The 27,802-nt window shown below is 41.3% G+C and overlaps 3 protein-coding genes across 3 annotated transcripts; 2 read left to right on the top strand and 1 right to left on the bottom strand.

The window, feature by feature from the left end:
• Positions 1-54: 54 nt before the first annotated feature.
• On the bottom strand, positions 55-6,948 carry LOC136439570 (protein mono-ADP-ribosyltransferase PARP10-like). The gene is made up of 8 exons (XM_066434989.1): positions 6,734-6,948; positions 4,152-4,238; positions 3,444-3,602; positions 2,981-3,046; positions 2,450-2,605; positions 2,196-2,299; positions 1,175-1,316; positions 55-383 (listed from the first exon to the last, which is right to left on the bottom strand). Exons 1-8 carry the CDS (start codon positions 6,789-6,791, stop codon positions 55-57), a joined length of 1,101 nt encoding a protein of 366 aa, XP_066291086.1. The 5' UTR covers positions 6,792-6,948.
• Positions 6,949-8,574: 1,626 nt separating this feature from the next.
• LOC136440899 (uncharacterized) lies at positions 8,575-12,524 on the top strand. Its single transcript, XM_066437063.1, has 5 exons — positions 8,575-9,797; positions 10,148-10,620; positions 10,886-11,094; positions 11,303-11,387; positions 11,755-12,524. The coding sequence occupies exons 1-4, from the start codon at positions 8,606-8,608 to the stop codon at positions 11,370-11,372; spliced, it is 1,944 nt and encodes a 647-aa protein (XP_066293160.1). The 5' UTR covers positions 8,575-8,605; the 3' UTR covers positions 11,373-11,387; positions 11,755-12,524.
• Positions 12,525-12,969: 445 nt separating this feature from the next.
• On the top strand, positions 12,970-27,004 carry LOC136439571 (uncharacterized). Its single transcript, XM_066434990.1, has 12 exons — positions 12,970-13,370; positions 20,273-21,979; positions 22,206-22,548; positions 22,753-22,938; positions 23,096-23,382; positions 23,618-23,837; positions 23,997-24,446; positions 24,715-24,775; positions 24,983-25,121; positions 25,246-25,370; positions 25,780-25,903; positions 26,785-27,004. Exons 2-12 carry the CDS (start codon positions 20,322-20,324, stop codon positions 27,002-27,004), a joined length of 3,813 nt encoding a protein of 1,270 aa, XP_066291087.1. The 5' UTR covers positions 12,970-13,370; positions 20,273-20,321.
• Positions 27,005-27,802: the final 798 nt, after the last annotated feature.

Raw genomic sequence — 27,802 nt, forward strand, 5'->3', positions numbered from 1 at the left:
TCCTCTGTAGAGAACTTCTGTTTACAATTAAGATTGGCAATTACATGCGTGCTTCTAGACTTTGGATGAGAGCAAATGATAGTTTAGAGGTTTTTCCTGCAACTTTAGAAAGATGAATGACAATGTAAAAGTCTTACCTGTCGGGTCTTTGAATCTGATAATGGCCGTCCCTTGTTGCTCGTCAGTGGTGATGTCCAGTACCTGCCCTCCCCCACTTTGCCCCATGTCTTCAAAGTATTTGAGGAGCCGATCTTGAGTGAATCTCTTTGTGATTCCCGACAGTTGCACACTCCTGGTGATGACCATGGGGCTGACTGAGACAAAATGTTCTGACAGAGGTTTCCCTTGAACTTCCTTAGCCATCCGACGTCTTGTCTTCCCATCTAACATACAAAATAAAACGTAAATGCATGCAGGTTCATCTGAGTTCAAACTTTTCTCAAACATTAAAAGGGTCTCCAAATTACTGAGTCTTCTCCATCTCCATGGACACGTGACTATGCACGTGCGACGTCAGTGATGGGTTAGAGGCTGTTGGAAGTAAATATCGCGCCCCGTCCCGGTTAAAAGAGATTGGTGCTCCATGATTCGGATGGCATATTTTACTCTCCTCACAAATGACTCGTGTTCGGTATCCAGAATGTTCAAACACAAACAAAACTGCATGTCCGTGGCACCACAACGTTCGTTGTTATGGAAACAAAATGCTTAGAACACAAACGACTAGGTGCTCCATCCTCAGCAGAGGTTTCACAGCATATTCATATTAATCCAATTCATTCCCAGGTAGCACAGGTTTAGAGGGCGTTGAAATTATGGATACTGAACACGATTACTTATGAGCGGAGTTAAGGAGCCCATCTATATCAAGGCGCACCAACCTTATCTCAGCAAGAACGGCGGGTCAATCTTTTTAGTTGGAGAGCAGTTTGAATTTGCCATGAAAAAGTTGATGCGTTGAGTTTCAGTCAGGAACTGATTGTTATTCGCAATATTCCTACACACGCACGAATCTACACATTCTTAACACTTATCCGGTTGTTGTAGGAATATTCTGATCATAAATTACAACCAGTTTCCCTTTTCAGTCGCTCGGGTGGGATAAGGTAGGATAGTGGAGCTGGATGTCAATTTGACTGACAGGCTGACAAATGTTTATTGAACGTCAGCCTACCGATGCCAAGGAGCAGAGACACCACCGCCATGGACGTATCTTCACCCCTGAAAACCCCGGCAATGGACAGCCTGTTTCCAGCACTTTCTAACCCTTCCAGGTAGTCCCGGAGAAAGCTATTCGTACAGCCCTTTGGAATGCCCTGTATTTGTAACGGGTACAAGTGTTGAATATGATAACAGTCGAAGGAAGATGTCTCGGGATATCATAACCTCTGGTCTGCACAATGTTTAGTTTATGATACGTTGCAAGCTGTTTTCCAACACAAAGATTTGACTGACCGAATTGTCGACCAGTCCTCTAGTCTTTTTTGAACAACTGAGGACCCAGTTGGTCCGAAAATGCAAATTTTTGAAAGTGTGACGTGTGCATCATGTCAAATCGGTTGATAGTCGCCAACGATCCCGCCCCAACCAGATGAAGGTTGATAGGTCCATGTATAGCAGATAGCTAACTTGAACCGGGACGGGGGCGCTTTGATCAACCTTCTTTGACTCGCTTTTTACGTCAAATGTTCCGAACATGGCGTGTTCAGAGCAATCGGGTCCACAGTTATTCTGTCGGAGACAGGGGGACTTCTTGAAAATTTGGTAAGTAAAATCCTTGTGTTGAAAGACATAACGATATGTACGATGATGCTATACAACACAAATGAACTGAATACAATACTTGTGATTAATGTACGTGTGAGCAATTCCATATAAAAAATCGTTACGCTTATCAAATTTCACAGTTCTTGTGCTTTATCTTTACATTGGCATGTGATCTTCAGGCAGGTTCATCAATGATTTTTTAGTCTGTAACAGACAAAGCTCACGCACATCTGCTTGGAAGTTATAATTGTAAAGCTAGTTACAGAGTAAGCAGCTGATAGAGAGGACTGCACCATATGGAGGTACCTAGTCCGCAGCCAACGCTCAAGTATGGCCATGAAGCCTTTTTTTTCAATTAGCAAGTAAACAAAGTAAGTAAGTGACAGAAGTCTATCATTATTTAAGTATGATGTAATGAAAATCTCTACCTTTATAAGAAGGATCTTGGCATCGATTAGGCTCAGCTTCTCCGAGACAATAACTTCTTTTTCTTCAATGAAATGCGCTGGTTTTTGAACTACATCAACAGCAGCTGGAAAAAAATCATTTTCAACAATGAATCATCTAACTCCAACAACATTTGTCAGGCATACTCGGGGAGAGGACATACATGTCCCTTGCCTGGCATTAAAGGACTCAACTGAAGGACTAACACATAGCAGTCCAGAAAACACATATTCACCTCGCTTGTGTTGAAATGTAATGTAGAACACGCCGTTAAGGTCCTTCTTAATTCTTTCAATCGGTCCACCACCAGAGGCACGAGTGTTGGTGAAATAAACCTTCAGACGCTCCTCATCAATAGTCCCGTCTGTGATAACTTCGACCGTTGGATTCTCTGTAGAGTTCATGAAAATTAAAGCAGAGATAATTCATTTTTAAACTGATGTGTACAGGATACATAGGGAGGGATGAATGATGACCGACTATGCAATAGTATTTGTAAACTTCAAATAACCCAATTCTGTATAGGTCATGTATTCAAACTATGATACAAATTACACGAATACTTCATAAAAAAAGTCAAATATGTAGATTAAAATCAAAATTCATTTTTCTTTTGAATTGCAAGGTAGTTCTAAAAAAGTGCTTTGGCGTTTCTAGTGACCAATTGGAAAGCTATGTAACACTGAAAGGTTGTCCAGAAGAACGATTTCATGTTTTTAGGGCAGGGTAATAACGACATTGAACGAGTTGACACAAAAATACTTACTGCGATGGTGAACTTGTAACTGTGTCCCTTGCAATACGTGATTACGTGATAGCACATCCTGAGCTTCTGTTGAACATAAAAAACAAAACATCCAAGATATGGAGTAGTCATTCTTATGATCAATTCCAGAAGATAGAACCGGGTTTCTCATGCTCACCGGTAAAATAGGTAAATATGTCTTAATGACAAAGCGACAAATTCACCTAATATGATAGTGCAGCCTATCTTTTGTTTCTGAATGTTTGTTTCTAAGCGCAAACAGTAACAGATATCAATATCAGTTATCATATTTAATCTAAATTTTGAAAATACCAGTAAATGTCTCCTTTGTGTTTGGTATATCTCTATAAGCCAGCTCACAGTTTGATGCATCAGTATGGCAGGGGTTCCATCCGTTAATATTTACCAACAATGCATCACACTGCACATGCGCACTTCGAAATGTGAGCTGGTTTGAACTTACCCTTTGTGTTCTCGAAGGTGATTACGTAGTAGTCGTCATCCTCGGATATGGACTTGATTTTGCCACCACCTGACCTCTTGTTGTTGGAAAAATACTTCTTCAAGGCGTCCGTACTACACGACATCGTCCCGCTACGAACTACCTCGATAGATGGAGTTTCTGCGAACAACATGAGCTGCGTTAGTATAAAGTATTAAAAAGGTGAAATCACTTAACTCTGATCTAAATAACAACCACAAGATCAAAATGAATTGCAACATTAGCTTTTCTGCGTGGCGCTCCACTATGTATTGTCTTGTTGCAATTGTTGATAAAGAAAAGAAAACAAAATGAATTTGATAGGATTATGAGATGGCTATTGCAGGTGGCAAATACATTTCACTACCCCATACTACCCTCTTAGGCAATCTACAAAGAGTGTTAAATTTAGTTCTAGACCAGAATGGTTTGTCAGCTTATGTATTTACTTATAAGGGAATCTTTGTTGTCCGCGGCATGCGATTCTTACATCCTATTTCATTTCGAAACATTTTGCGAATATCAAAAGCTTTCATAATAACAACTTATGTCTTAACATCTCCCTATCAGCTTCATCAACCTGGCACTTCATTCACGTCGTTCACATATGTATATGCATAAACATTAACTCATTGAAGATTGTATTGTAACCTCATATTGTCTAATGAAGTACTTGAGACAATATCTTACCGAGAAGATATTCATCTCGACATTGAGGCCTGTCATCTGGACCCGGTACATCTCCATGGCCGTGCGAAGGCTGTTCGTGGGGCCCAGCTGTATGTTTAAGAATGTGAGGATAGTTTTTACTACACATGCTATACATCTAAACAACTGTACATTCTCTTGGGGGCCTTTGAGCCTCACGACTGCTTTGATATCGTACAGCTTATTTGATCTATTTTGCAATAACTTCCCTGTAATGAGTCGAGTTTTAATAATTTCTGACAAGCATGATTAGCAAAGAGGCTAATTTCATACGTTTAGTGTTTAAGTCTCAGAGGGCTAGCCTAAACGCACATTTTAATAACGCTGCACCAAGTAATTTTTATGGATGACGTCCTTTGGAGACCCTAAATCTAATGCGAGAGCGCGAAAAAAAAAGACAAGAAGGGCTGAAAAAAACAAGATACCTAGATTTGAAATATAATAGTCAACGACACATCTTAGGACACAAATTGAATGAGAGAAGACAGTGTAACAGCTAACAATTCCTTTGTTCATAAGGAAAACAGCAACAATTTGAATAAATCAGTTGCAGTTGAACAGCAGTTGTTGTCCTGTCCTGTTTATTTCCATATACCATTGATTTTGCAGGCCTGCAGAAACATACTAAAAAGGAACTCTTTGGTCATAGTTACAGGCAGCGGAATTCTTTTTTTTCTGGGAACAGGCCAAAATTAATGCGCGCGCGGACGTCATCCATAAATACTACTTGGTGTAGCCTTACCTAGTGAACATTCGGCTGTCAACAACGAGTATACCCAAACTAGATATTGTTGGCGGACTAGATCGTTAAGGGGCCTGATGGTTTTGCATATATTGGTTTAAATTATGCATCTGTTATAAATGAATCTATGACACAGTCCTACCACAATCACACACACGCACACACACACACACACACACACACACACACACACACACACACACACACACACAGGACTGTAAGTACTGTGGTATGTGTAGTGCCGCAAATCCGTACTACACCTACTACAGTCACAGCTGTAGTTCGATGTAGTAAGTATCATAGACATAACGGTAAAGAATGGCACTGGCCTCAATGTCCTAAAGCATGGCCTAAAGTAAATGTAGTCATAATACAATCATCGTATATTGCACTATGCATAGAATCCTACTGTTACATTCACTCTCACAACATGTTTGTAATCTCATTTCATCTTTAGCCCATAGAACAAAACACAATCGTCACCTTCGGCACCGTCTAAAGTAAACAGGTTTTAAAAGCAATTTAACAGCTTTCGTAGAATCAGGACAGTTTAACCCCCCAAAACATCCGTTTGTAGCCCATAGCGAATATTTATATGTGCAATTTTGACATTTTCAATCAGTTTGATCGTATATGTGTCTTGTACCAACTAAGGCTTCTATCGGAGTTATTGACTCAATGCTGTAGAAGTCATACAAAAAAAAGCATTTGCGTGGTCAAGTTGGGTTCAAACAGACACCAGCAAAATATTTTCAAAACATTTATTCTGTTGTTATTATTCATTAAATAACATGTATCTGGTATAAGTATGAACGTACATACAAACAAGTCATTGAATTATAGAAAATTTTACTGCAACTTGCGTTTTTCAAAATTGTATATAAATTATGGTAATGAGTATTGATCATTTATATTTAGACACGGCAAAATATTCCACTTGCATTAAGAAAACATTTAATGGAACTCAATAAAGAAGAAGTTACCTCCATGTCTTTCGGGAATGTCCAAATTTGACCCTCTTTCGCGACAGAGTCCAAACCTGGTATTACCGTAGAACAGCTTAATATTTACTTTTGAATAGATTTTATGTTATTTCTGGTAATTTGTACTTTGGAACTCCTCCCATTGAAAATCTAATAATATTTCTAGCCAAGATTTATATATACAGATGTAGAAAATCTGGGGGCGTTGAATTTTGATTCTTTTCTGAGATATGTTCATTTCTTTTTAAGATAGAATATCACATAGTCCTGAGGAAAGGCACCTGGGGAAGTGGGGCACTTTATGCGGCTGATTATCTTGTGTATATGCTTAAGTTCCTCTTTCATTTCAACTTCTGTTATTACTGTTGTCATGTTGAAATCCTTAAATTGTTGTTACATTACATTTCGATTTCTGCCGGTTGAAATTTATGTTATCATTATTGTTTACACTGAACTTCTGTGATTATCATTATTATATATGATTTCACATTATCTGTACAATATCGGTTCTTGCTGGATGGTTTTCTTATTGTATTTATTTTGAAAAACCAATCAATTCTTTTTTAATTAGTAAGGTTGAGGTATTTAGGTGGTATTTCTAGTCCCTTCTCTGTGCATAAATTATGATCATGAGCATCAATCATTTGCACCTAGCAATGTCAAAATTTCTCTCATGAAAGAGTACTTATATGAAAGGAGTCACCGAAAAAGTATCTGAAGTAAACATTATCGGGTCTGTTTGGATCCCATGCTGTCAGATGAGCCGCAAATATGCATTGGTCGTTTGAGGGCAAAACCTATACACATTATATACCCATACTTTAAGAATAGGTCACTACCTGTGACGGTAGGTGGGCCGTCCTCGGGCTTGTCCGCCGTGCTAGCTGCACTCCCCATATCTGTCGACTCACATACGAACAAATGGACTCCAACATAAGCGTATCCCCAGGTACGGTTCACGTTTTTGGGAATTCCTTTCCTTCCTGTTCGTAGCTTTGGCCTGTGCTAGCCGGTTGTCTAGGACGACGCCATGTTTGGTCCCCCACTGTGTGTTCAAATGTCATAAAATACAAACCCTATCAAACTATCAGCCACCATTAAACGAAGCAAACAAATTAGTCATATATAAAGTATTAACCAAGGCTTTGAAGTGTCAATTTATTGACAGCTGCGCCACGATGTACACAGCATGAGCAACCTTTGTGGCACCTGCACGTACCTGACACGTCGGCACTTTTGCTGGTAAACATGTTGTTCCGTACGACCGCCAGCTGAACTCGTACATACACCAAGAGGGTCGAAAGGGCAGCTTTGTAGAGACCCCGTATGTAACACTGCATTCCTGTCTTTACCAGCATATGTGTACTATTTTGTGTGTGTTCGCTGTTCATATATATATCTCGAGCTGGAAACATTTTCGTACAGGTATCTTATGTAAGAATTACCCATGGGCTCCAGTCCGTCCAAAGAAGGGAACATGGAAAGCTATTCTCAGACGGCGTCTTATGTCGATACTGTTAACAAAAACAACGATGACGGTGATCTAAAGGTCACAGAGGATTCTGGACAGCAGCATGCAACGGGAAAGGACGATATGTGCTGGGCAAGGGCGACAGTTGACGAGCCAAAAACGACCGGCAAAGGAATCAAAATAAGACAGAACAACTGTAGTTCCATTCTCGTAAGGGACTTTAATATCGAATTTCCTAAATTGAAGAGTTATTTTAAAAAGAACTATGGACCAGACATCAAGTCTATGACACGAGACGGTTGGGATAACATGATTGTGGAATTCAAGTCGCGACAAGGTAAAGCACTTTTTATTTCATTTACCTAGAGTGCAATTCTCTTCACATACATATATATTTCTACATTTCTTTATTCAAAGAAGAAAAAAAAGGAAACAGAGTTATGAAATGCTTGTTCGCCAAAAAAAATTACTCAAGTGACTGGATACATTTTGAAACAGCCATCATCCACTGTTTACAAGATTTTACCCAGTTGATTGAGTACCTATTTTTGGCGTCTTATTACCTCTATAAACGAAATGCTTGTTCGCTTGACGTTTCATAAAAAGAAATACAATACATAATGCTCTATATTACAAACAACACAGGGTAAATTACACGTATATAAACGACTGGTAATAATTATAACATCTGACCGCATCACTCTTATTCCGTTATTTGATTACATTTAGTCGCTGAAGAAGTCCTTAAAGTGTCTCATCACGTGGATGGAGAAACTCTCACGCTCAATCTGCAAGATACTACATAGTCATCTGACAATATGGAAGACAAAGACCAAAACAAAGTACAGGTAATAATTTTGTCAACAAATAAAGATCCATACTAAAAGGATGTTATTTCGTTGTCTACGGAATATACTCTTTTTTATATAGATATGCTTCAATTTTTCACATATATTCTTTGTATTCTCAGTGATCAGTGGTGCTCGTCTACGTTCATTTGGTGGAATTTATCACAACTTTACTAATCTTTATGATAGTTATCCAGCCCAATGCACTAGCCCGTATTGGGCAAGATTAGTAAGCACTGTTACAAATGCTCCAAAAACTACGTTGCACTATTGTTTTGTACATTTGCTGTTATAGATGTTCCTAATTGCTATTCTATGGCTAACAGGTCATGTCAGCCGTGTCTGAGGTCAAGGGGGAAAACGGTTATCATGCTGACTGCCAAAGAGTTGAAATGATCTCGCCAAAAATTGATTTGAGTGTACACGAAAAGGCGAAACAAAATTTCTCTAGACCTGATGGAGAAAATCGCAAACTGCATAGTTGGCAAGAGACAAGGGCCATAAACAAAATGGCGACAGTGGCGACACCAGGTATACAAAACTACATCGACGGCGACAAAGAAGAAAGCAACAACAACGCACAGAATCCGAACACGACGAACAAACTAGCCAATGGCAATGCTACTGGCGGGGATGCCCAAGAAAAGATAACAAGCGGAACAGTCCACACAACAGACATTGAAGTAGACCCTGTGAAAGTAGAGTTTATGCAGAAGGTACACAAAAAGGAATTTCAGAACATTCGTACCAGTAACAACGTTGTAATTGTGGTAGACACTGAGCCGCAGTCAAGTAGGGTGATCTTTCGGGAAAACGCACCAGGAAAAGGTAACGTGGATCGAGCCAGTGACCAGTTTCTGGACCTGTACCAGAGCATCTCGGACCAACTGTCCATAGACAACACTATACACGTCCTTACCCAGATTCCTAACTGTACGATACAGACTCTAAACAAAGCGCTCCTCAATGCCAACGCCGACGAAAGTGTTCTTGTCAAGAACTGTCTCAACGACGACTTTAAAAAAGTTTTTTATGGATCTAAACATGACGTAAAGAATGCAATCACAGCATTCCTTAAAACTTCACTGATACAACAAAATGTAGATGACGTCGGAGAAAGGAACATGGCTCACGAACAGAAAAGGCCTAATGCTCGGACGGTAGAAACATCTGAAGACACACAATTTGAAGGGACAATTGGGGATATCACAGTCTGCGTTCATGAAGGCGACATTACACGCCAAATGGTAGATGTCGTGGTCAATGCCGCAAACAACAGACTGGACCATAAGGGTGGCGTGGCCCTCGCTATCAGCAATGCCGGTGGCAGGAGGATTCAGGGGGAATCCCGTGACTATGTGAAGAGCCAAGGTAGCTTATATATCGGGCAAGCGATGCACACAGGAGCTGGTAATATGCCTTGTAAACACGTCATTCACACGGTGGGACCGATGTGGGACAGTCACAGCGACAGAGAGACTGTACATGTGAAGAAACAGCTACGTAAAACCCTGACTAATGTTCTTCAGTACGCTTCCAACACACTCCAAGCCACGTCCATCGCCATTCCAGCTATCAGTGCAGGTAGGAGTACTTCATTGATATTTGTAACTCTGATATATCTATTTCAGATGAATATGCTTACAAATTCGAAAGATGTTTGGAAAAAGTTCTTAAATCAGAGCTTAAGTCTAGAAGCAGGTTTTTCATACTATGGTATTGTTTTTTTTTAACTCATAATATATATCTATTATAAATATACATTATATACATACATTTATAATTTATATATTTTGGAGCTCAAGCTGAGACCATTTCATTACACATAGATTATGCAGCTTATGCCATAGGTCTCATTTCTTGATAACAAGCATCCGTTTAGATACCGTTTTTAGCTACGAACAATCCTAAGTGCAGACTCGTATTATGTCCAGGTATCTATGGCGTGCCGGTAGACGTTTGTGCAAAACAACTTATGCTGGCGACCCTGACGTTTGCCCAGTCTCCAAGTCACAACAACACACTCCGTCACATCAAATTCATTAACATCGATGACCAAGTCAACCGTGCTTTTGTGCGAGTCTTCAGTGGCTGCCTTCCGCCTAACTACGATGTGGCTCAGCCATTTGAACACATCAGTAGCAAAGACTGCCCCATCTGTATGGACAAAGCTATTGATCCAAGACAGCTCGATTGTTGTGGCAATGAGTTTTGCAGTAAATGTATCAAAACAGCTTTTCGGGTCAAATCGATATGTCCTACCTGTGGCCACCAGTATGAGGCCCTGAAAGGCGATCAGCCAAAAGGGGGGACAATGGAAGTCTGGGAAAGTTCGCAATTTCTTCCAGGGTACCCTGAGTGTGGAAGTCTCCAAATTCACTATCACTTACCTAGCGGAACTCAGGAGGTGAGAAAATTGTGTACACAATCATGAAAAAAGGCTGACATTATAGATCCATTGCAATTATAAATTGAAGCTAGATCTACTTAATTATTATAAGTGAAAGCGTAATTTGAAAACATGGCCATCCTTTTGTCTTTTCATCAAGAACATGCTAGTGTAAATAGCATCAAAATGATTATTTTATTTCCTTATACTTTTATATTGAAAAAAAATGTAATTAACTTATCATATATCATATAAAACACATCCGTCTCGGTTATATTCACAGCACTGCCACCCGAATCCAGGCAGACCATACACGGGAACGGATAGGCACGCCTACCTGCCCGACAACAAAGAGGGAAGAGAGATTCTACAGCTCCTGAAGACAGCATTTGACAACCGGCTCGTCTTCACCGTCGGGACTTCCGTTTCCACCGGTCAAACCGATGTCGTGACCTGGAATGATATTCATCATAAAAGCAGCATCGACGGCAGGTAAGCCGGCATTGTTTTATGATATGGAGTCATACTAGAATTTGATCAAATTACAAACTCAAATCATCCTATCAATAATCTTTGCTCATCATGCAATGGCCTTTGCCGATATTGCCATGTTTACAAATAAATTGATATGTTAGCATGGCAATGATCTCACTTAGGGGTTTAATAACAATATTTATCCTGTCATCATTGTCTGTGTTAGTTATGGATACCCGGACCCAGACTACCTCAGACGAGTGAGGGAAGAGCTGGCTGCAAAAGGCATCAGATGAAATTCTCATCCTAAGGTAAGTTTCTACTCTTCGTAGTTCTCCAATTGGCACTGCATTATTAAATCTTTGATAGGAATAAACACAACACAAGACTTCGGTCATGAACAACCATGTAGAATAGTTGTGTTGGTGACGGAATTTGTGTTTACTGTTTCAGCTATAGTTATAAAGGAAAAAATAATTCGTAAAGTTCACCAAAGAAAATAAGTGTCGAATGGGAGGCAAGCATTTTTGAGACCGCAGGTTCCAATGTTGTCCTACCGTATTTTAAGTAAAGACTAGGACTTAAAACAGCCAGACTAAATTTTCTTGTTCCCATTGTGCTTTTCTGCGATACATAATATGTCGTTAACTGTGTTGTTTTATTTCTTATTTGCTTCAGATGTCAGACCACTGGCTGAAATGGTATATGCATGGTGTGGTACGTGACACGAGGAGACTACCTTTGGGACCAGCACCTGCAGACTGGCTCCCTCCCAACAACAACCGGGCCACTTAATGATCCCCGCATCGGGTTTATCTCATTCCACGGGGGGCAGGATAAGCCCTTAACAACAAGAGTGCGAAGGCCACATGCCTCTGCCAAAAATAACTTTGATTTACCACATGACAAATGAACTCTGTTATGCACTGTTTGCCAACGAGTGGCAAATCAAACAACCCCCCAGTAAGTGATTTCAAGAGGAGCGGCATTACGGCATAGCGCCAACTGCAAGTCAAGGTTAGCAAGAGTCGTCCGGTGTGATGCTATAGACAATGTACACCAGAAAACATTATCACGGCATATAATCGAATCCATTAGTCTTGAACAGTGAATGGGCCAAGGGGTTACTTTTCCCCGCATATCTGTCCTGATTGGTCTGTCAACAGTATGAAAACAAATGGGCTGCTCCAATATTAAGAAACTGTCAAGAATACAACTGTTGTCATAGTCCTGAAAAAGATTTCTATCATCTGGACCATATCAGTCTTCCAGTGGATTTTTCATATCAAACAGATGCTAACATGACAAATGGACAGCATTTATAAATATTTATAGGCATATCAACTTTGCTTAGTCGATTAATGAATTCGTCGCCTAATAAAAGACCCACTCGATATGTTGAATCAGACAATCCTTTCCTTAATAAAAATGTCACATGTACAGCTTTATTTTCTTGGTTGCAATATTCATTTAACATCCACACTTAGGTGCAGAACACAGGTCCCTTACAGAGCCTCCAGATGTTTATAGAAATGTTTGGTGATTGACATGATAACATATTATTGCATCCATTCTCTCATTCAATGGACTATGTCCATGCAAAAGCACATATCTGTAAGATATATGACAATATATATATTAGTTTATATACTTATTCAAATACCACCAGTCATGTTTCAATCCGTGTAAAATGCTTTAAATGTTTTAACTTGATGTAGATCTCTATTCAATATATTCACTGTACTTGTGGGGTGATATCAAGTGAAATAAATTCTCCGTACATCAACCAGCAGTAAGATATGGACGTGCCTTGTGGTCCTGGTGCTGAAAAGAGTAAAAAAATAGTTTGAAGTTGCTCTGGGTGGCTAAAAGGAGTCTTTTCTCGGTGCAAGAATTACGCTGACAAAACCGCGATGTCACGTCCGCCGGTGAGAACAGTCATTGGGGCCAACATTTAAAAAAAAATAAGATTGGTCGAGACACTTTTATATAGATGTTTCAAAGCCAATAAGAAAGCCTGATCAATATTGGCACGTTTGCGCAAACAACCCCTTAATCCAGGCTAAGATAAGACATATTTGGTCTGTCCACAACGTGCAGTCACCCTGGTAGCCCAGGATAAACTTCCATAACAGACATTTATGTCTCACTGTTTGACGGTGGAATACATTGTTCCAGACCGTTCAATATTCTTGATGAATGCTTGTCATTAAACTAGTTTGCGTCGTGAATATGTGTGTCAGGATTTGTCACCTTTGGCTTTGACATTCTAAAGACTACTGTCGGCAACTAAGGTAAGAAAATCCAATTGTTATTTCAACAGTTCACCTATTGAAAACAGGCATGCTGTATGCTACTTGTACAAATTAGAACCTTTACCCTGCTATAACATTAGTAGTATATATATATAGCTGGTCACAGGAATATATTTTGCATACTAATGCATAATACTTACCTTTGCCAAGAAGGTTACGTTTTAGGTGCCGTTTGTCTTTGTGTCTGTACTTTGGACAGCAAAACTCGAGAAGCTGTAGATGGATCAAAATGATATTTTGTATGTGGGTATTGCTCGGGAAAACGAAGGTCAAATGTGATGATGGTACTCCTTGTGGCTTTCGAAGATACTACAGCATAACCTCAGGTTTTGGTATCTTGTGTATCGGAATTTCCTAGGCCATGATTTTTTAAATGGCTCTTGGAGTAAAGAATAAGTGGAAAGTTTGGGCCCTCGGGGGGCTTTTTAGAACTGCAAAGAATCACTTTTGTTCCAGAAGTTGAACGAAGTGGTTAATGAATCGTCGTTATCATGCAAATGAGTATATAGTTTGCATAATTAAGAAGGACAATATATAAATCCACTGCGTTGTATTAAATAACTCTAAACACGTTACAAACGAAAGAAATTCAGAACTATTGATAGATATCAATTATGAAAATAAAGACCTCGTTTGCAAAATAAGAAAAAAAACTATGATTCTATAGGAGTAAGTGACGGGAATTTGATAATTGTGGCGCATGGCATCAGGAACCAAAGACAAGGTTAACATTGATAGACATAAATCATACAATACAAGGTGAAATATACATAATTTGTAAGGAAAATATACATTAACATCCTTTGCTAAGTCAAATCATTGCACAGGCAATATCAATGCGCAAGTGAGGACACTAATTTCATAACAACAATGAACATCATTTGGTATGAGGTCAGTGCATTAGATGAAGTATCTTACATGTAAAGCACATTACCGTAAGTAAGAATGTTTGGCCTCCATATCATGTTGAAATAGCGCAGATATAGCTGAAATTAACATCTTTGTACATATAAACAGGGTATACGATTCGTTCGCTGTAAAAGTCTTCTAGTTAAAAACGTTTGTAATTATATTCAGTTGTTGAAAGGTAACATCAATAAATAAAACCAGAGTAGTTTTACTTGAAGTTATGATGATAACAAAGTTTGTTCTCACACTTGGGTGTAATAACCTCGGGGTTATGCATGGTGGTCATGTGATATTTTGTCCATTGAGACTTAAATTAAGAGTCCGCTTGACTTGGGGGGGGGGGGGTTCATGGCGACGGTACTATGTTAATGACACGTTAATGCATGTCACATCAATCATCACGCGTCGATGTGGTTGTTGATCCTTCATAACAGTCTAACCTAATCATACAGTTCGGTACCTAGCAACGAAAGGAGGCACAGCATCAAATATTCCATTACTTTGCACGAATACATACTGTTGTATGTCACATGTTACCCAGGCTGTACATGCCTGTATTCGTTTCGTCCTCAGCATCGAGCAAAGGTATGATTTGTCCTTTGTGTGCTTTTCCCTTCATGAAACTACCAGACGTTTGGTCCACAGTTTCTGCGATTCCTGTACAGTGCCTTCTTGGTGGCCTGTTATTACCTTCGTCAAGAAGGTGATGTTTTCGGGTGAGTGTGTCCGTGTGTGTGTGTGTGTGTGTGTGTGTGTGTGTGTGTGTGTGTGTGTGTTTGTGTCTGTCTGTGAATACCATAACTCGAGAATACCTTGATACACTGTCTTTATATCTATATTTGGCCTGTGGGCAGGTCTTAATGAGACCTCAAAATGTTTAGATTTTGGACCCCTAGCGGCTCGTTAGGTACTGCAACGGAGAGCCCGTTTTTGATATCTCGTGCTCTGGATAAGCTGTGGTCATGATTTTTCTGTGACATATAGCTCTTTATATGGAGAGAAGGTCGTGTAGGTTTTGGCCCTCTCACGGCTTTCTTTTTATTGTTGATGAAAATTTTGATTCAAAAGACCCCCGTCCCAGGATGACCAAAAAAGCCAGGTCTGAATAGGTTAAACCGAAGAACGGTGTCATGATAGGTGTCACCCCCGACACCAGATAATGGTATGATCAAGGATGACCCAGGACCCAGGGGGCATAGAGCCCTTGGCTGGGAGAGGTCTGGGATCAGTTTCACAGGAAGTTGACCAGAGATGGGCCCGAGAAGGGTGTCTGTGCTATGAGTTGAATAAATGTAGTCTACAAAGATCCTTGCGTATCTCCTGATGTTGGAATGAACCTTCGATTCGCGTTAGAATCGTAATAATGGCGTTGTCGGCAGGATGTCCGGAGAAACGTGGAAGACTGGATCAAGGAGAGACCTTATGTTTGACTGCAAGATCGGAGAGATGTGGACGACACGTGGCATGGGGCCACTGGGGTGTGGAGGCCAGGAGAAATCTCACGTTTGGAAAAGTGTTGACCTAAGCCTGGAGCTGTAAGTGTGAAGAAGAGGATTCTTCATTGTTGGCAGCTGGAATTCAAGGCCAAGGGTGGTTCTGCGTGGAGCAGGTAGCTGTAAGTGTGAAGAAGGGGATTCTTCACTGTTGGCAGCTGGAATTTAAGGCCAGGGGTGGTCTTGGGGGCAGCTAGCGGACGCTATGCTGTGTTTGTGACGGAGGTCAGAGCCGGAACCTGAGGGCAGAAGCGAGCGGGGAACCCGTGGAATCGTGGTAACTGCCTTGGTTGCTGAAGACATCCGTTGTGTGCTTGCAGAAGGGACAGGTAGTGGACGCTATGCTGTCTGTGGCGGATGTCGGGGCCAGGACCTGAGGGCAGAAGCGAGCGGGGGACCCGTGGCATCGTGGTAACTGCCTTGGTTGGTGAAGACCGTCCGTTGTGTGAACAGTTCGATTGTCAAGTTATCCTATGAAGGACTGGAATATTACTAGAAGTAGGAGAGTCAAGCGGGTTAAGTTGATGAGTTGTTTGAGGACTGGACTGTAGCGGTTAACAGTTGGTAGCTTTTACCTTGTTCGTCTAACTTGGTTTCATAGTAGACCTTAGTGTTATACAGTAGTAGATTGCGTGACCTAGTTTCATTTCTGTTTATATAAGTTGTGTTTATGTAGCCCATCCTAGAACTGAGAAGCCACAAACGCTAGTGACCAGCTAACATCTGGTCTTGCTTAGGGTGGAATTTCTTGTAACCCAGTAGGGGAGGTACATTACTGTTCATAGTGGATGTATGTAAAGTGTACCAGTGTTGCTATGGTAATTGTGAAAGTCACCCAGTAAGGTAATTAGGGCTTGCTGTTTGGTGTAGTGTATTGTCTGTTGGTCTCAACTGCCTTGACTCGTGTCGTCAAGTCATAGAGTTTGGGCAATGGAAACGGGAGGAAGGTGTGTTTGGGTAGCCAGGCCTACCCGGGTCAGGGCGGATGGTCCGTGCCTAGTGCCGAGGTAGGGGCGTTGACACAATGGTTCGTCCCAAGATTGTGCCAAATCTCGGAAGATGACGAGAGGCAGAGCAAGGGTTGGGTGTTTGTGTTGTGGTAGACAGTGCTAGAGATGTAGCGTACACACCAGGAGCAAATTGTCGAACTGTGCTGACATTTCAGTGAGTCTATTACAACTAACAGTAACAGTAGGATGTATTGGTAACATGATATGTGTTTTGTTAGGTTAGAAGATAACTGATGTAAAAGATAGTTATCTTCCTGGGGGAGGTGTCATGATAGGTGTCACCCCCGACACCAGATAATGGTATGATCAAGGATGACCCAGGACCCAGGGGGCATAGAGCCCTTGGCTGGGAGAGGTCTGGGATCAGTTTCACAGGCAGTGGACCAGAGATGGGCCCGAGAAGGGTGTCTGTGCTATGAGTTGAATAAATGTAGTCTACAAAGATCCTTGCGTATCTCCTGATGTTGGACTGAACCTTCGATTCGCGTTAGAATCGTAATAAACGGTTTGAGGAAGCGGGATCCTAGGGCTCCATGTGCAACATCAACTAGAAATGCAGCCTCTTATTACCTTCGCCGAGAAGGTTATGCAGAGGGTAGCGTTTGTATGTGTGTGTATGTGTGTGTGTGTGTGTGTGTGTGTGTGTGTGTGTGTGACCAGCATAACTCAAGAAGGCTTGGATGAATTGTCTTGATATTTGGTAGGTAGGTAGGTCCCAGTAAAACCTAGAAGTGATTCGATTTTGGGTCCCCTAGCGGTTTGTTATGGTACTGCAGCAGAACTTCCTGTTTTGATATCTCGTGTTCTGGACATGCTATGGAACTGATTTTTGAGTGGTAGATAGCACTTTGGACAAAGAGTAAGTGCTATAGGCTTTGACCCCCTAGCAGTTTTTTTGGAACTGCAGGAGGAGGTTTTGCGTCATACTTTGAAAGGGAGTAGCTCAAGAAGGGCTTGATGGATGGTCATGACTTTTGGTAAGTAGATGGCTTGATGATGATGAACATGATTAAATACGTATTATGCAAATCAGTATCTAATTTGCATAAATAATGAGGAAAGTTTATACATCCGCCAAATTCCATGATAGGACTCTCAAACATGTGACATATTTTTTTTCTATACCTAACACCATACCTCAGCTTAGCAGCTGACCCATATCTACAGAATAGGGCGCTGGCAAAGGACACTAAGGTGGCGATTAATACTAGTCTTAGTCTTTCTCATATGTAACTGAGGAAGAGAGAAATATTGATAAATATCAACTATGCAAATGAAGACCTCATTTACATAATTAATGAGAAAATACAATAATTCAAGATTGGCTTGATGGATGGTCATATTTTTTAATGTGTAGATAGTTTACGTTATGCTTTGTATGATAAGATGATAATTATGCAAATCAGATTTTGATTTGCATAATTAATGAGACAATTTTAAAAACCCGATGTGTTCCATGATATGACTACATTCAAATATGTGACATTTGTAACTAAGAAAGAGAGGAATGTTGATAAAAAAATATGCAAATGTAGACCTAATTTGCATAATTAATGAGAAACTACTGTGATGATATACATGCTGGTAAGTGACGGCAACTTCATGTTTGTGGCATTTGGAAGTTATGTGAACGTGAACAACGTTGAATCGAATTATGCTTATTAAGCCTCATGTGCATAATTGGTGATAAATGTTAACATAACCTTTGTCAAGCTCATACTTCTGTTATTTGGGTGAAGACGATCAACTGGTATGATTTGTAATTGATGAGAAACACTCCTAATACATCAGTCGTAAAGATTAAAATCATTTGGCGAAGGTATGAGGTCGTGGAATTCTAGTTTGTATATAACATTGCCAGCTACAAAATAGTACACAAAATGCTGCCGTTGTGGCTTCCGTGTAGAAGCTGGGCTTGCTAATTGGCAGCCGGACTCAAAGTGTGATCAATCATTAAACTTATCAACTTAAGTCCTTTTGTGTTGCCCCGACCTCTTGTGCTGTCGCGTACACAAGGAACCTTTTACCTTAGATACGAAAATCGGGGAGGGCATCTGCAGCTGACTTTCCACTAAACTTACACAATATCCATTCGGTTGTTACAGCATGCTACAGCTACTGCAATAGTCTTAGCGCACCGTAAAGTCCCAATGAATATGGTACAGGATTCATTGAAGGTCATGGCACTTGGAAACATTGAACTTTACCTGTCACGTTCTACTGACACAATGCCGTTTTTCTACAAAACATTACTTGCGACGTCGCCGTGTGGCACTTGAATAGCCGTTTTGTCATGATTTTATGACCTCTATTTCTCATGGCGGTAATGATGGCAAAACAACTCTTGATTTTGAGCAAGGCAAAGTCTGCATCATGAGTCAACATTGGTACAAAAGGAAGTAAACATTGTGAAAAAGTTTAGAAAATATCCTGATCCCCTTGTCAACCGATCCCAGCAAAGACATGCTGTCCTGCATAAGTTGGCAAATTTTCAAAAGGTCGGTCACCTGTGCCCCTCCTCCTCCTCACTCAACATCTGGTGCTGACTCAACATGTTGCTCACACGGCAGTAGACTAGGATAGACTTTCATAAAAAAAACTGCACCACCTAAATGTGTAAATAAGTTGCCAAACAAACTATAGTTTTCCGGCGCAACCGGTCATTTGGTATCATGAACCCTGATTGAGCACGCTTTACATTTTCAGAACATTGTAATGCCCTTCCATTCAGAGGCACATAGGTATTTATCGAATAAAAAAATCGAGCCAGATAGAAATGCATCTACGTTCGAGTATGGTCGCTTAGCCATGACAATCATGATACACATAATCTACCACTATAAAATGATTTCCACAGTTTTTTTAACACTATATATACGTGTAAATGTTGCAAGAAAGTACATCTTTTGTAAAGCCAAACAGTCTAATAGTATGGTAGTGCCTGTATTTATTGTTATATCTTACCCCATGTCACATGTTTGCTTAAAACTGATAAACATGATAACAACATGGTCATGTGGCTCCCCCTTGGTAGTGAAATTCCTGTCTCTCCCGGGAAAGCCAGCTTTGCTCCTGAATGTGTCTGATAACATTGCATCTTTGCTTGAAATAACTGAAATTATTACCCTCGCCAAGAACGTTATGTTTTCGGTAACGTTGGTGTGTATTTGTGTGTACAAATAGTATAACTCGAAAAGGCCTGGATGGATGTTCTTTTATTGTGTATCTGTTCATTAACATGTAGCGAAGCTACTGGCATCATTTCGGTGACCTTGAGCATTTAAAAGATTGTTTTCGGCGCTTCATTGTTATCAGTTACCCCCCTCCATCCGTGTGGCGTGACATGCATGCAGATCATATAAGGTGGCGACCAAGACGCGTCCAACCTACCTCAATGATGGCGCAAAATGACTGTGATGTTTGCCGAAGATTTCTGTTATGCATTAAATGGCCATGTTCCGTTTTATAGAACACCTTAATCAACGGATCAACAGCGATCAGCTAGCGAAGGTACCAAGATGGATCGCACTAGACAAGCAACGGGAAAACAGCCAAAGAGAAAAGCCTTGAATCGAAGGGAAAAACATGTCCAAGACGATGACTGGTCGGAGGCCAATCTGAGGGCCCTAATGATGAAAACAAGCTCCTCAAAGAAACTCAATCTGTCAGACAAGTCTCTTGACCAAATACCACCTGATGTATTTAGTATCAAGGACATTGATATCCTCGATGTGTCAAACAACCCCCTTGGCTCCATACCGGTGAACATCGCCAATCTTCCTAATCTAAAAGAGGTTAGAGCGGCCGGTTGTGGCATCAGAGAAGTCAGTGGAAATATTTCAAGATGCACCTACCTGAGCAAAGTAGATTTGTCACGGAACCCTTGTATCACCACACTTCCGGTTACAATGAAGCAACTTCGGTACTTAAAGCACTTTGCTATGAGTGGTTGTGAGCTGAAATCGCTTCCCAAGAATATGACTTTCCTGGCAATGATCGAGACACTTGACCTATCAAACAACGAGCTGACCACACTCCCTCTTGACATTTCAGGATTGAAGCGACTTAAAGTTCTAATCCTCAACGATAACGCCTTTGAAAGTATCCCAGAATCGGTCGAGTCTTTAGGTCACCTTCACTGCTTCGAAATGAAGCGGAATAAGATGAACAACATTCATGGTGGCCAGAAGTTGAACGTCCCCGCACACCTGCAGACTCTGGACATGGAGGGCAACTACTCCTTAAATTTGTTGCCAGAAGGGCTTGAAAAACTTGAGAACTTGGAGGAACTGAACATCAGCTACTGTGGCATTGAGACAGTACCGGACTCATTTGGAAAGTTAACGTCAATACGGCGAATTCATCTTGCTGGCAACAAGCTGCGCACGCTTCCCGCAAACTCCGGAAACCTCCTCAATCTGGAAACACTGGATCTGGAAGGGAACCGTCGTCTGTCCAGTTTGCCGCTGTCTCTGTATCACCCGAGGAAGACTCTCAGAGATAAACAGACAGGGACAAACATCGGTCTCATCCTAGACAACTGCCCGGCTCTAGCGTTACCCGAGTCGGAAGTTGCCGAGGGAAACGTGGTCTCCGTACTTGTAGAGCTCCTGTCAGAAGATATCATAGAGAGGGCCACAGTCATCGTGGCTGTGGAGGTTGTGCAAGACACAATCATCGAAGGCCTGACGGAGAACATGGTCGCCGTGACGGAAGGACGTGTTTGGGACGACATCATGACGGATGTCACAAGCGTTGCAATCTCAGACAAGGAATGCTCAGAGGACATCTTTTCAAGCATTTTGAAAGAGGTCATGTCAGGTCATGTGAACGAAATAATCATCGAAAGTGTAAACGAAGAAAGGGCTATGATTGTCATGACAGACAAATTGTTGGATGAAACGACGAGATCAATGACAGAGGAGGTGGCTACTGGTGCTCTCCAGGTAGATGCTGTGGCATGGGAAGTGTTGCAAGAGGTCTTTAATGAAATGACCAAGGCAATGACCAAATCAATCGCTTTGAATGATAATAAAGAATGGCGTCTTTCAATGGGATTGATGGAGATCCTCTTGGATGAGGTCATCAAATCAACGGCAACGTCAGTCGCACTAGAAGTGGATGGAGAACTCCGCCTGGGCCAAACAGTTCCAGACGAATACGACAGACAGTTTAGGTAAGTGTTAAGAATTGCATCTTATTTGGAGTTCTGCAGTAGCGAAAACACGATAATATTGAGGGCAAGGACCACAGGACGAATAGCTGCATTCATTGTAAGCTAATTGTGGATCCGAAATAAAGTCAAGTAAATATAATACAAGTCTGATGTTTTTAATACATTCTCATTCAATATACTCTGCTCGGAGCAAACGTTTAAAAAGTATTCATCTGTTTGTTGACAGCCATAAGATTTCTGCAGCCGCAGACGTCATGCAGTACGTGGACCTCCCGGCAGGCGGCAGGTTGAGCGTCCCTCCAGGGGCTACTGATGAGGATATATCCGTCATCACAGCAGTGCTGAACCCACACGGGTACGACCGGACACTCAGGCTACAAGACCACGAGCTACTAGTCAGCGACATCATAGAGATGAGACCAGCGGGGATGGAATTCAACAAACCCGTCAAGCTGAAGATCCCGCACTCTTTACCCAAGTACTACTGTGAAAAGGAGTTCGTCGTAAAGACGACTGAAAATCTAGGAATAACATGGAGGACTCTGGACACAGTAAGCCAACAAGAGCAAGTAAGTGATGTTATTTGCATGTTGATTGTTTGGAAGGGTATATCGCATCCAGCAGTCACAGCAAATAAAAGGTTGACACACTCCGTGTAATTTGCAAACACAGATAAATGTGCATGGTTACAATCCATTTGTGAATACATGTGGAGGTTTGCTTGCATGTGTTAATCTCAGAAGTAACACATTTTTTGTGTGTGCAATTTCCAGGGACAGTGGTTCGTCACGGTAGAAGTCGACCATTTCTCAGAGTTTGTGGTCGTTGCGAAGCCACTAGAATACTGTCAGAGAGTGGAGAGGGGACAACCATCAACCTTGAGGTCATCACAACAGACAGACGTCGAGATGTCCTTTCCTAGAGACTGTGTCCCGTACAGCAGAGACATAACATTTAAGGTCAGTGTATCCATTTATTGCATAATACACTGTTGCCAATTTTTATCAACAAAAATCTATTAAAATGAATATCTTATGAACAGAAGCATCGCTAGATATCGCATGCATATACTATTCACTGTATCTAACTTGTACTCTTTTTTTTATTGTAATGAAGGTTCTCCCCGTGGATACCGACACCCTGACGTGCGCTTCCATGGGAGAGGACGGAGTCAGCGGGATCGACAGTATGAGTCACATTGTCCAGTTCTGCCGCGGCAGCAGCCAGTTGCTCAACAGGCCTGTCACCATAGTGCTGCCACTCTCACCAGGAGACCGGGACACCCGAGTTCGCGTCCTGAGCTGCGGTGAGAGAGGACACTGGGAAGACGTCACCAGCTCTGTGGACGACATCGTCCGGCAGGGGTCAAAGGTGGCTTTTAAAACCGACCAACTCAAAGCTGGGTACGTAAGTAGAGTCACCAGTGGGTTTTATTGGAGATGTTACATTATATTCCTACCTTGTCATCTTGTCAAAGTTATCAAATTTTGTATGCAAAGTTTCATAATAATTGGTATTGCAATTCCATGACAGTTAAGTCTGTTGAAGAGAAAGAAGGACGTAACTATTGCCTAGCCTAATAGCAGATGATATAAACTTTAAACTTGAAAGTATCAAGAGGAAATCATTTTCTTTCAGCTTCACTGTTATTCGCTGCGACAACCTGGAGGATCCTACCAGGATGGTCAACATGGTGATGAAGAACATCCGGGCCAGACAAGTCAGAATCCTCATCTTTAAGAAGTGGAGGGAACCTCGAGAGAAGGGAGTGATGTCCGCCAGGATAGAGTGTGTGCTTAGTGGGAGGGTGGAAGACCGCATCGTCTACGCTGAACAAGTGGAAGGATTCGAGCGTCAGGTAAGAGATGAAATTTATTAGCAAAGAAAGAAATGAATCATAAGCTTGCAAACCCTAATTCTACAAGATATTAGTCCATTAGCCAATTGGCGCTACGCAGTTATTCTAGCCGAATGTAGAATTACTTGTTGGTGACCAGTGTCCACCTTGTTCCCACAGGTAGGCACGCCCACCCCTCCCATTGTCATGATGGAAGGAGAAGAAATCTGCGTCATATTCGAGGGCAGCATCCGTCCGGTTGATAACGACTGCGGAGTCGACTACATCTTTTACTGTGAGAGGCCGCGAGTGTTGGAGTTCGACGCCAAGCTGGTGAACAAGGGTAAAGGTGCAACCTCCAGGGTGGAGCTGTACCCTGGACGGTTGGAAAACCTCTATCCTTCGGCAAGAAGAAGGAAAGTACGTGGGCCGACGATTCAGAAGAAGCCACCAACACCGCCTCCTAAGAAACAAACACCGCCCCCTCCGGATCCTCCTAAGGTAGAAAAACCGAAACCACCGCCTCCACAGAAAGTACGGCCACCCCCATCGCCTCCACAGAAAGTCGAACCACCCCCTCCACCTCCGAGGCCCAAACCACTGATGACTGCTGAAATAACTCCTCCCACGGTAAGTAACATTACAATACTACCAACGAAATCTTAGGGCCTTAGCTGCTGACAAAGATGCACTTTCAGGAACTGATCCAAACTGACAAGCTGATGTATATTCAGTCTAAGCGGATGTTTCATCAGTCTATTACTATTAGTAAGCTGTTGTATATTCAGTCAGCCCTACATCACGAATTTCGGCGAGTAGATATAAATGCAATTTCTATGCAAGCACTGACTTTCCGATGATTTAAACATTTTTCTTTGTCCCCCCCCCCCCGTCCCAGGCAATCATCTGTGAATACTGGTTGGCGTGTCAGCGGTTCAAAAACACTTTTGAAATAGGAGGTGAGAAAATATGTTTCGTTCAGTATCATTGTTCTTCTGTGTATCACTTTGTCAGCATCAGCCATTACTTAACTGCACTTTCGTCAACGCATTATTCGACTTTTCACACAGTTTCTACATCAGCTCAGTGGCTCTGAGAAACAAAAACATATCCATCTCATCTGTACTGCAGTGAGTGACGCGCTGTTGCATTTACTTCTGTTTCAGACCACTACCTCTCCCCTACCCGCGACAAGTGCTTCTGCCCGACATGTCATGGAGGCAGGGGTGACCAGGGTTCGTGTTCCCGGGGAAACCCACAGAAGACGTACGCGAGACCTGTTGGATGGAGCAGGTTCGGTCTCAGGTGAGGAGAATATCGTCCTATATTGTTGTGTCACGTTCGTCGGTTGTCAATAATGATAGGGGAATGGTATCTGTAGCAGCAGCATAAATAACCGGTACCGCATCTTACACATTTCACCATACAGTGTAAATCCAGCGTTCACAGACGAGCAGCTGAGAGTGTTCACAGACTGGCACCGCGCGTACCACGGGACCAGTCCGAGTGCCGTGAAGCAAATCCTTCAGACCAGCTCACAGCTGCTCATGCCAGGTGACGAATTTACTACTTTAACTACCCTTGTTAATGATCCTCTTAGTCCATTTGATTGTTTGTTTTTTAATCCAAACCCTATACTAGACTAGTTTAGCCGGTATAACTGGTCTATGAGACTTGAATACTATTGTTGCGGACAGAGGTGGTCGGAGGGCTTTATCTTATGTCCATTTTATCACATCTTTCAATTGTATGTCGTGCCGTGTTGTTTTTTTTATTTTATGCTAGGTTGTGTTGTCTCGTGCTGTGTAGTGTTTATTACGTTCTGCTGCATGCTTAAACATTACATATGGGGGTATAATCTAAAGTGACAAAGAAAGAATTATAGTACATCTGATATTATGATATCCTATTCGTACTTGAAAAAATAGATTTTACCTCACAATTTCTCCGCAATACCTCTTAGGAGACGTCACGTTGGGAGGTCAAGAGCTGGGACCTGGGAAGGGAAAAGGGTTTGACTCCGTGCAGGTGTTTGTGTCACCGAGCATCAAATATTCAGGGCAGGATCTTTATGCCGAACCGATCAGGTAGGTAATTGTGTAATTCATCTTCAGGCGAATCCCAAAGCACAATAAACTTCAAAACGATAAATATGTAGACTGTTCCTGATCGTCAATGTACTAGAAGTTTTAACTTCAAATAACTGGACATCGAAACTTTTTTTTATAAATTGGAGCGGTTCCTGTAATTTTTTTAATTGGAGGGGTTCCTGTAAATTTTCAAAATCTGTCAAGAACTACTTTGGAAAAAGGCGGTAGCTAATACTCAGTAAATGCATGTTTGCACTTAAACCATTTAGTGTTTGCACATGTTTGAACTATGTTGGTGTGTGTTGGGGTGGCCGTCTGACGTGTTTCTGGATATTTGTTACAGTATGAGTTGAATAGCTGGATGTATTTAAATGATATTTGGTATGTAGGCAGGGAATAAGTAGCTCAATGTTAAGTTTGGGTCTTGCAACTTCCTTTAATATTTCAGAAGAACGTTCGGTTTTTGTACTTAAAGTTTTTATTTCAACAATATGAGTTGTCACTGTGGGCCCCATTGCAGTTTGTTCTGGAACTGCAGGAGCGTTTTTCTTAATATCCTTAAGATAGTACAACTTAACAACGAAACAACGAATTTCGATGACATTCAGCATGCCGGTAGCTTAGACAGAGAAGTACACAATTGGATTCAAATTACGCAAATTTGGACTTCATTTGCATAGTTAATGAGGGATTCTATGCTTCCATAGCAGAATTTGATACAAGGAATACAGGCACCAATTATGCAAGTAAAAAAAATGTGTTAAAAAAATGCAAAAGTGCCATTATTCCTTAGTGGTAAATGATAGAACTCTTTTGTTGTTCTTCGCATATCATTTTCAACTGATGAAAACACTCCTCTACCTCACATTGTCTTACAGGTTCCAAGACAAGCATGACGGCAAGACGTACACAGCCCGTGTCGCCTTCCAGGTGTGTGTCCGGCCGGGCAGCTACCAGGTCATGCAGGAGACGATGGGCTTCAGCAGTCGTGGTCAAACTGTCGACCCGCTCTTCAGCAACGCAGAGTTAGAGTGGTACACAAAGGAAAGAGGGGTGCACGCACTCTATGGGCTTTTGGTCAGGTTAGAGGCCGATTAAGAATGTTTCACTTGCCAGTTGGTCTGCTGAGTCTGCTCTACACCATGGAACGCCACGTGTATAATGAAACCAGTATACTTCCAATATCCGCATTTTTAAATCAAAATTATTTTCTCGTACTACGGCCTTAAAGCTTGAATCAGTACTTCAGATCTCGTTTGATTGATTTAACCACGATCAAGCGTGAGTGATAGGTATTTAAGGGAAGGTAGGGAAGCACTTACTTTGTAGACAATGAATGTTAAATTTTAGATACCTGGATACAAAGGTTTTATTACTTCATACTTTTAATTGTTTTTCACAAATAAGATAACACTTTAAGAATACAGTGCTCTTTTACTCGTTATACATTTCTATTTTTGACTGGTCAACATACAGTAAACCAAGATTAAAAAAATTCTGCAAACTATGTTACCTCTCCTTCTACAAATACAAAAGAGAAAAAATACCGTCGTTATAAATAAAAAGTTAATGTTGCATCTCACTTTGTCAATATATAGAGTCAAAATACAGTACGCTGTGATATACATTTTTTTGTAATCAAACAAGCTCATTGTCGGCTGCCGAAAAAATAGCATTCAATATATTGAAACATAAAACGATCTTTAACGACATGGTAACATACCATACGGAGGATTGTTCATGTATGGTAGGTTCTTGCAAAATTCCCCTCAAAATGCAAACTGCATTAGTTAGTAATACGCCGTATCGTATACATTTCCTCTTATCAAACCCATCCGCATCAATGGATCTGAATCAATCGTTTAAACTTACCAAAAGATAATTCCATTATTTGTT

This window comes from Branchiostoma lanceolatum, chromosome 8, assembly GCF_035083965.1.
Source record: "Branchiostoma lanceolatum isolate klBraLanc5 chromosome 8, klBraLanc5.hap2, whole genome shotgun sequence".
NCBI classification, from domain to species: domain Eukaryota; kingdom Metazoa; phylum Chordata; class Leptocardii; order Amphioxiformes; family Branchiostomatidae; genus Branchiostoma; species Branchiostoma lanceolatum.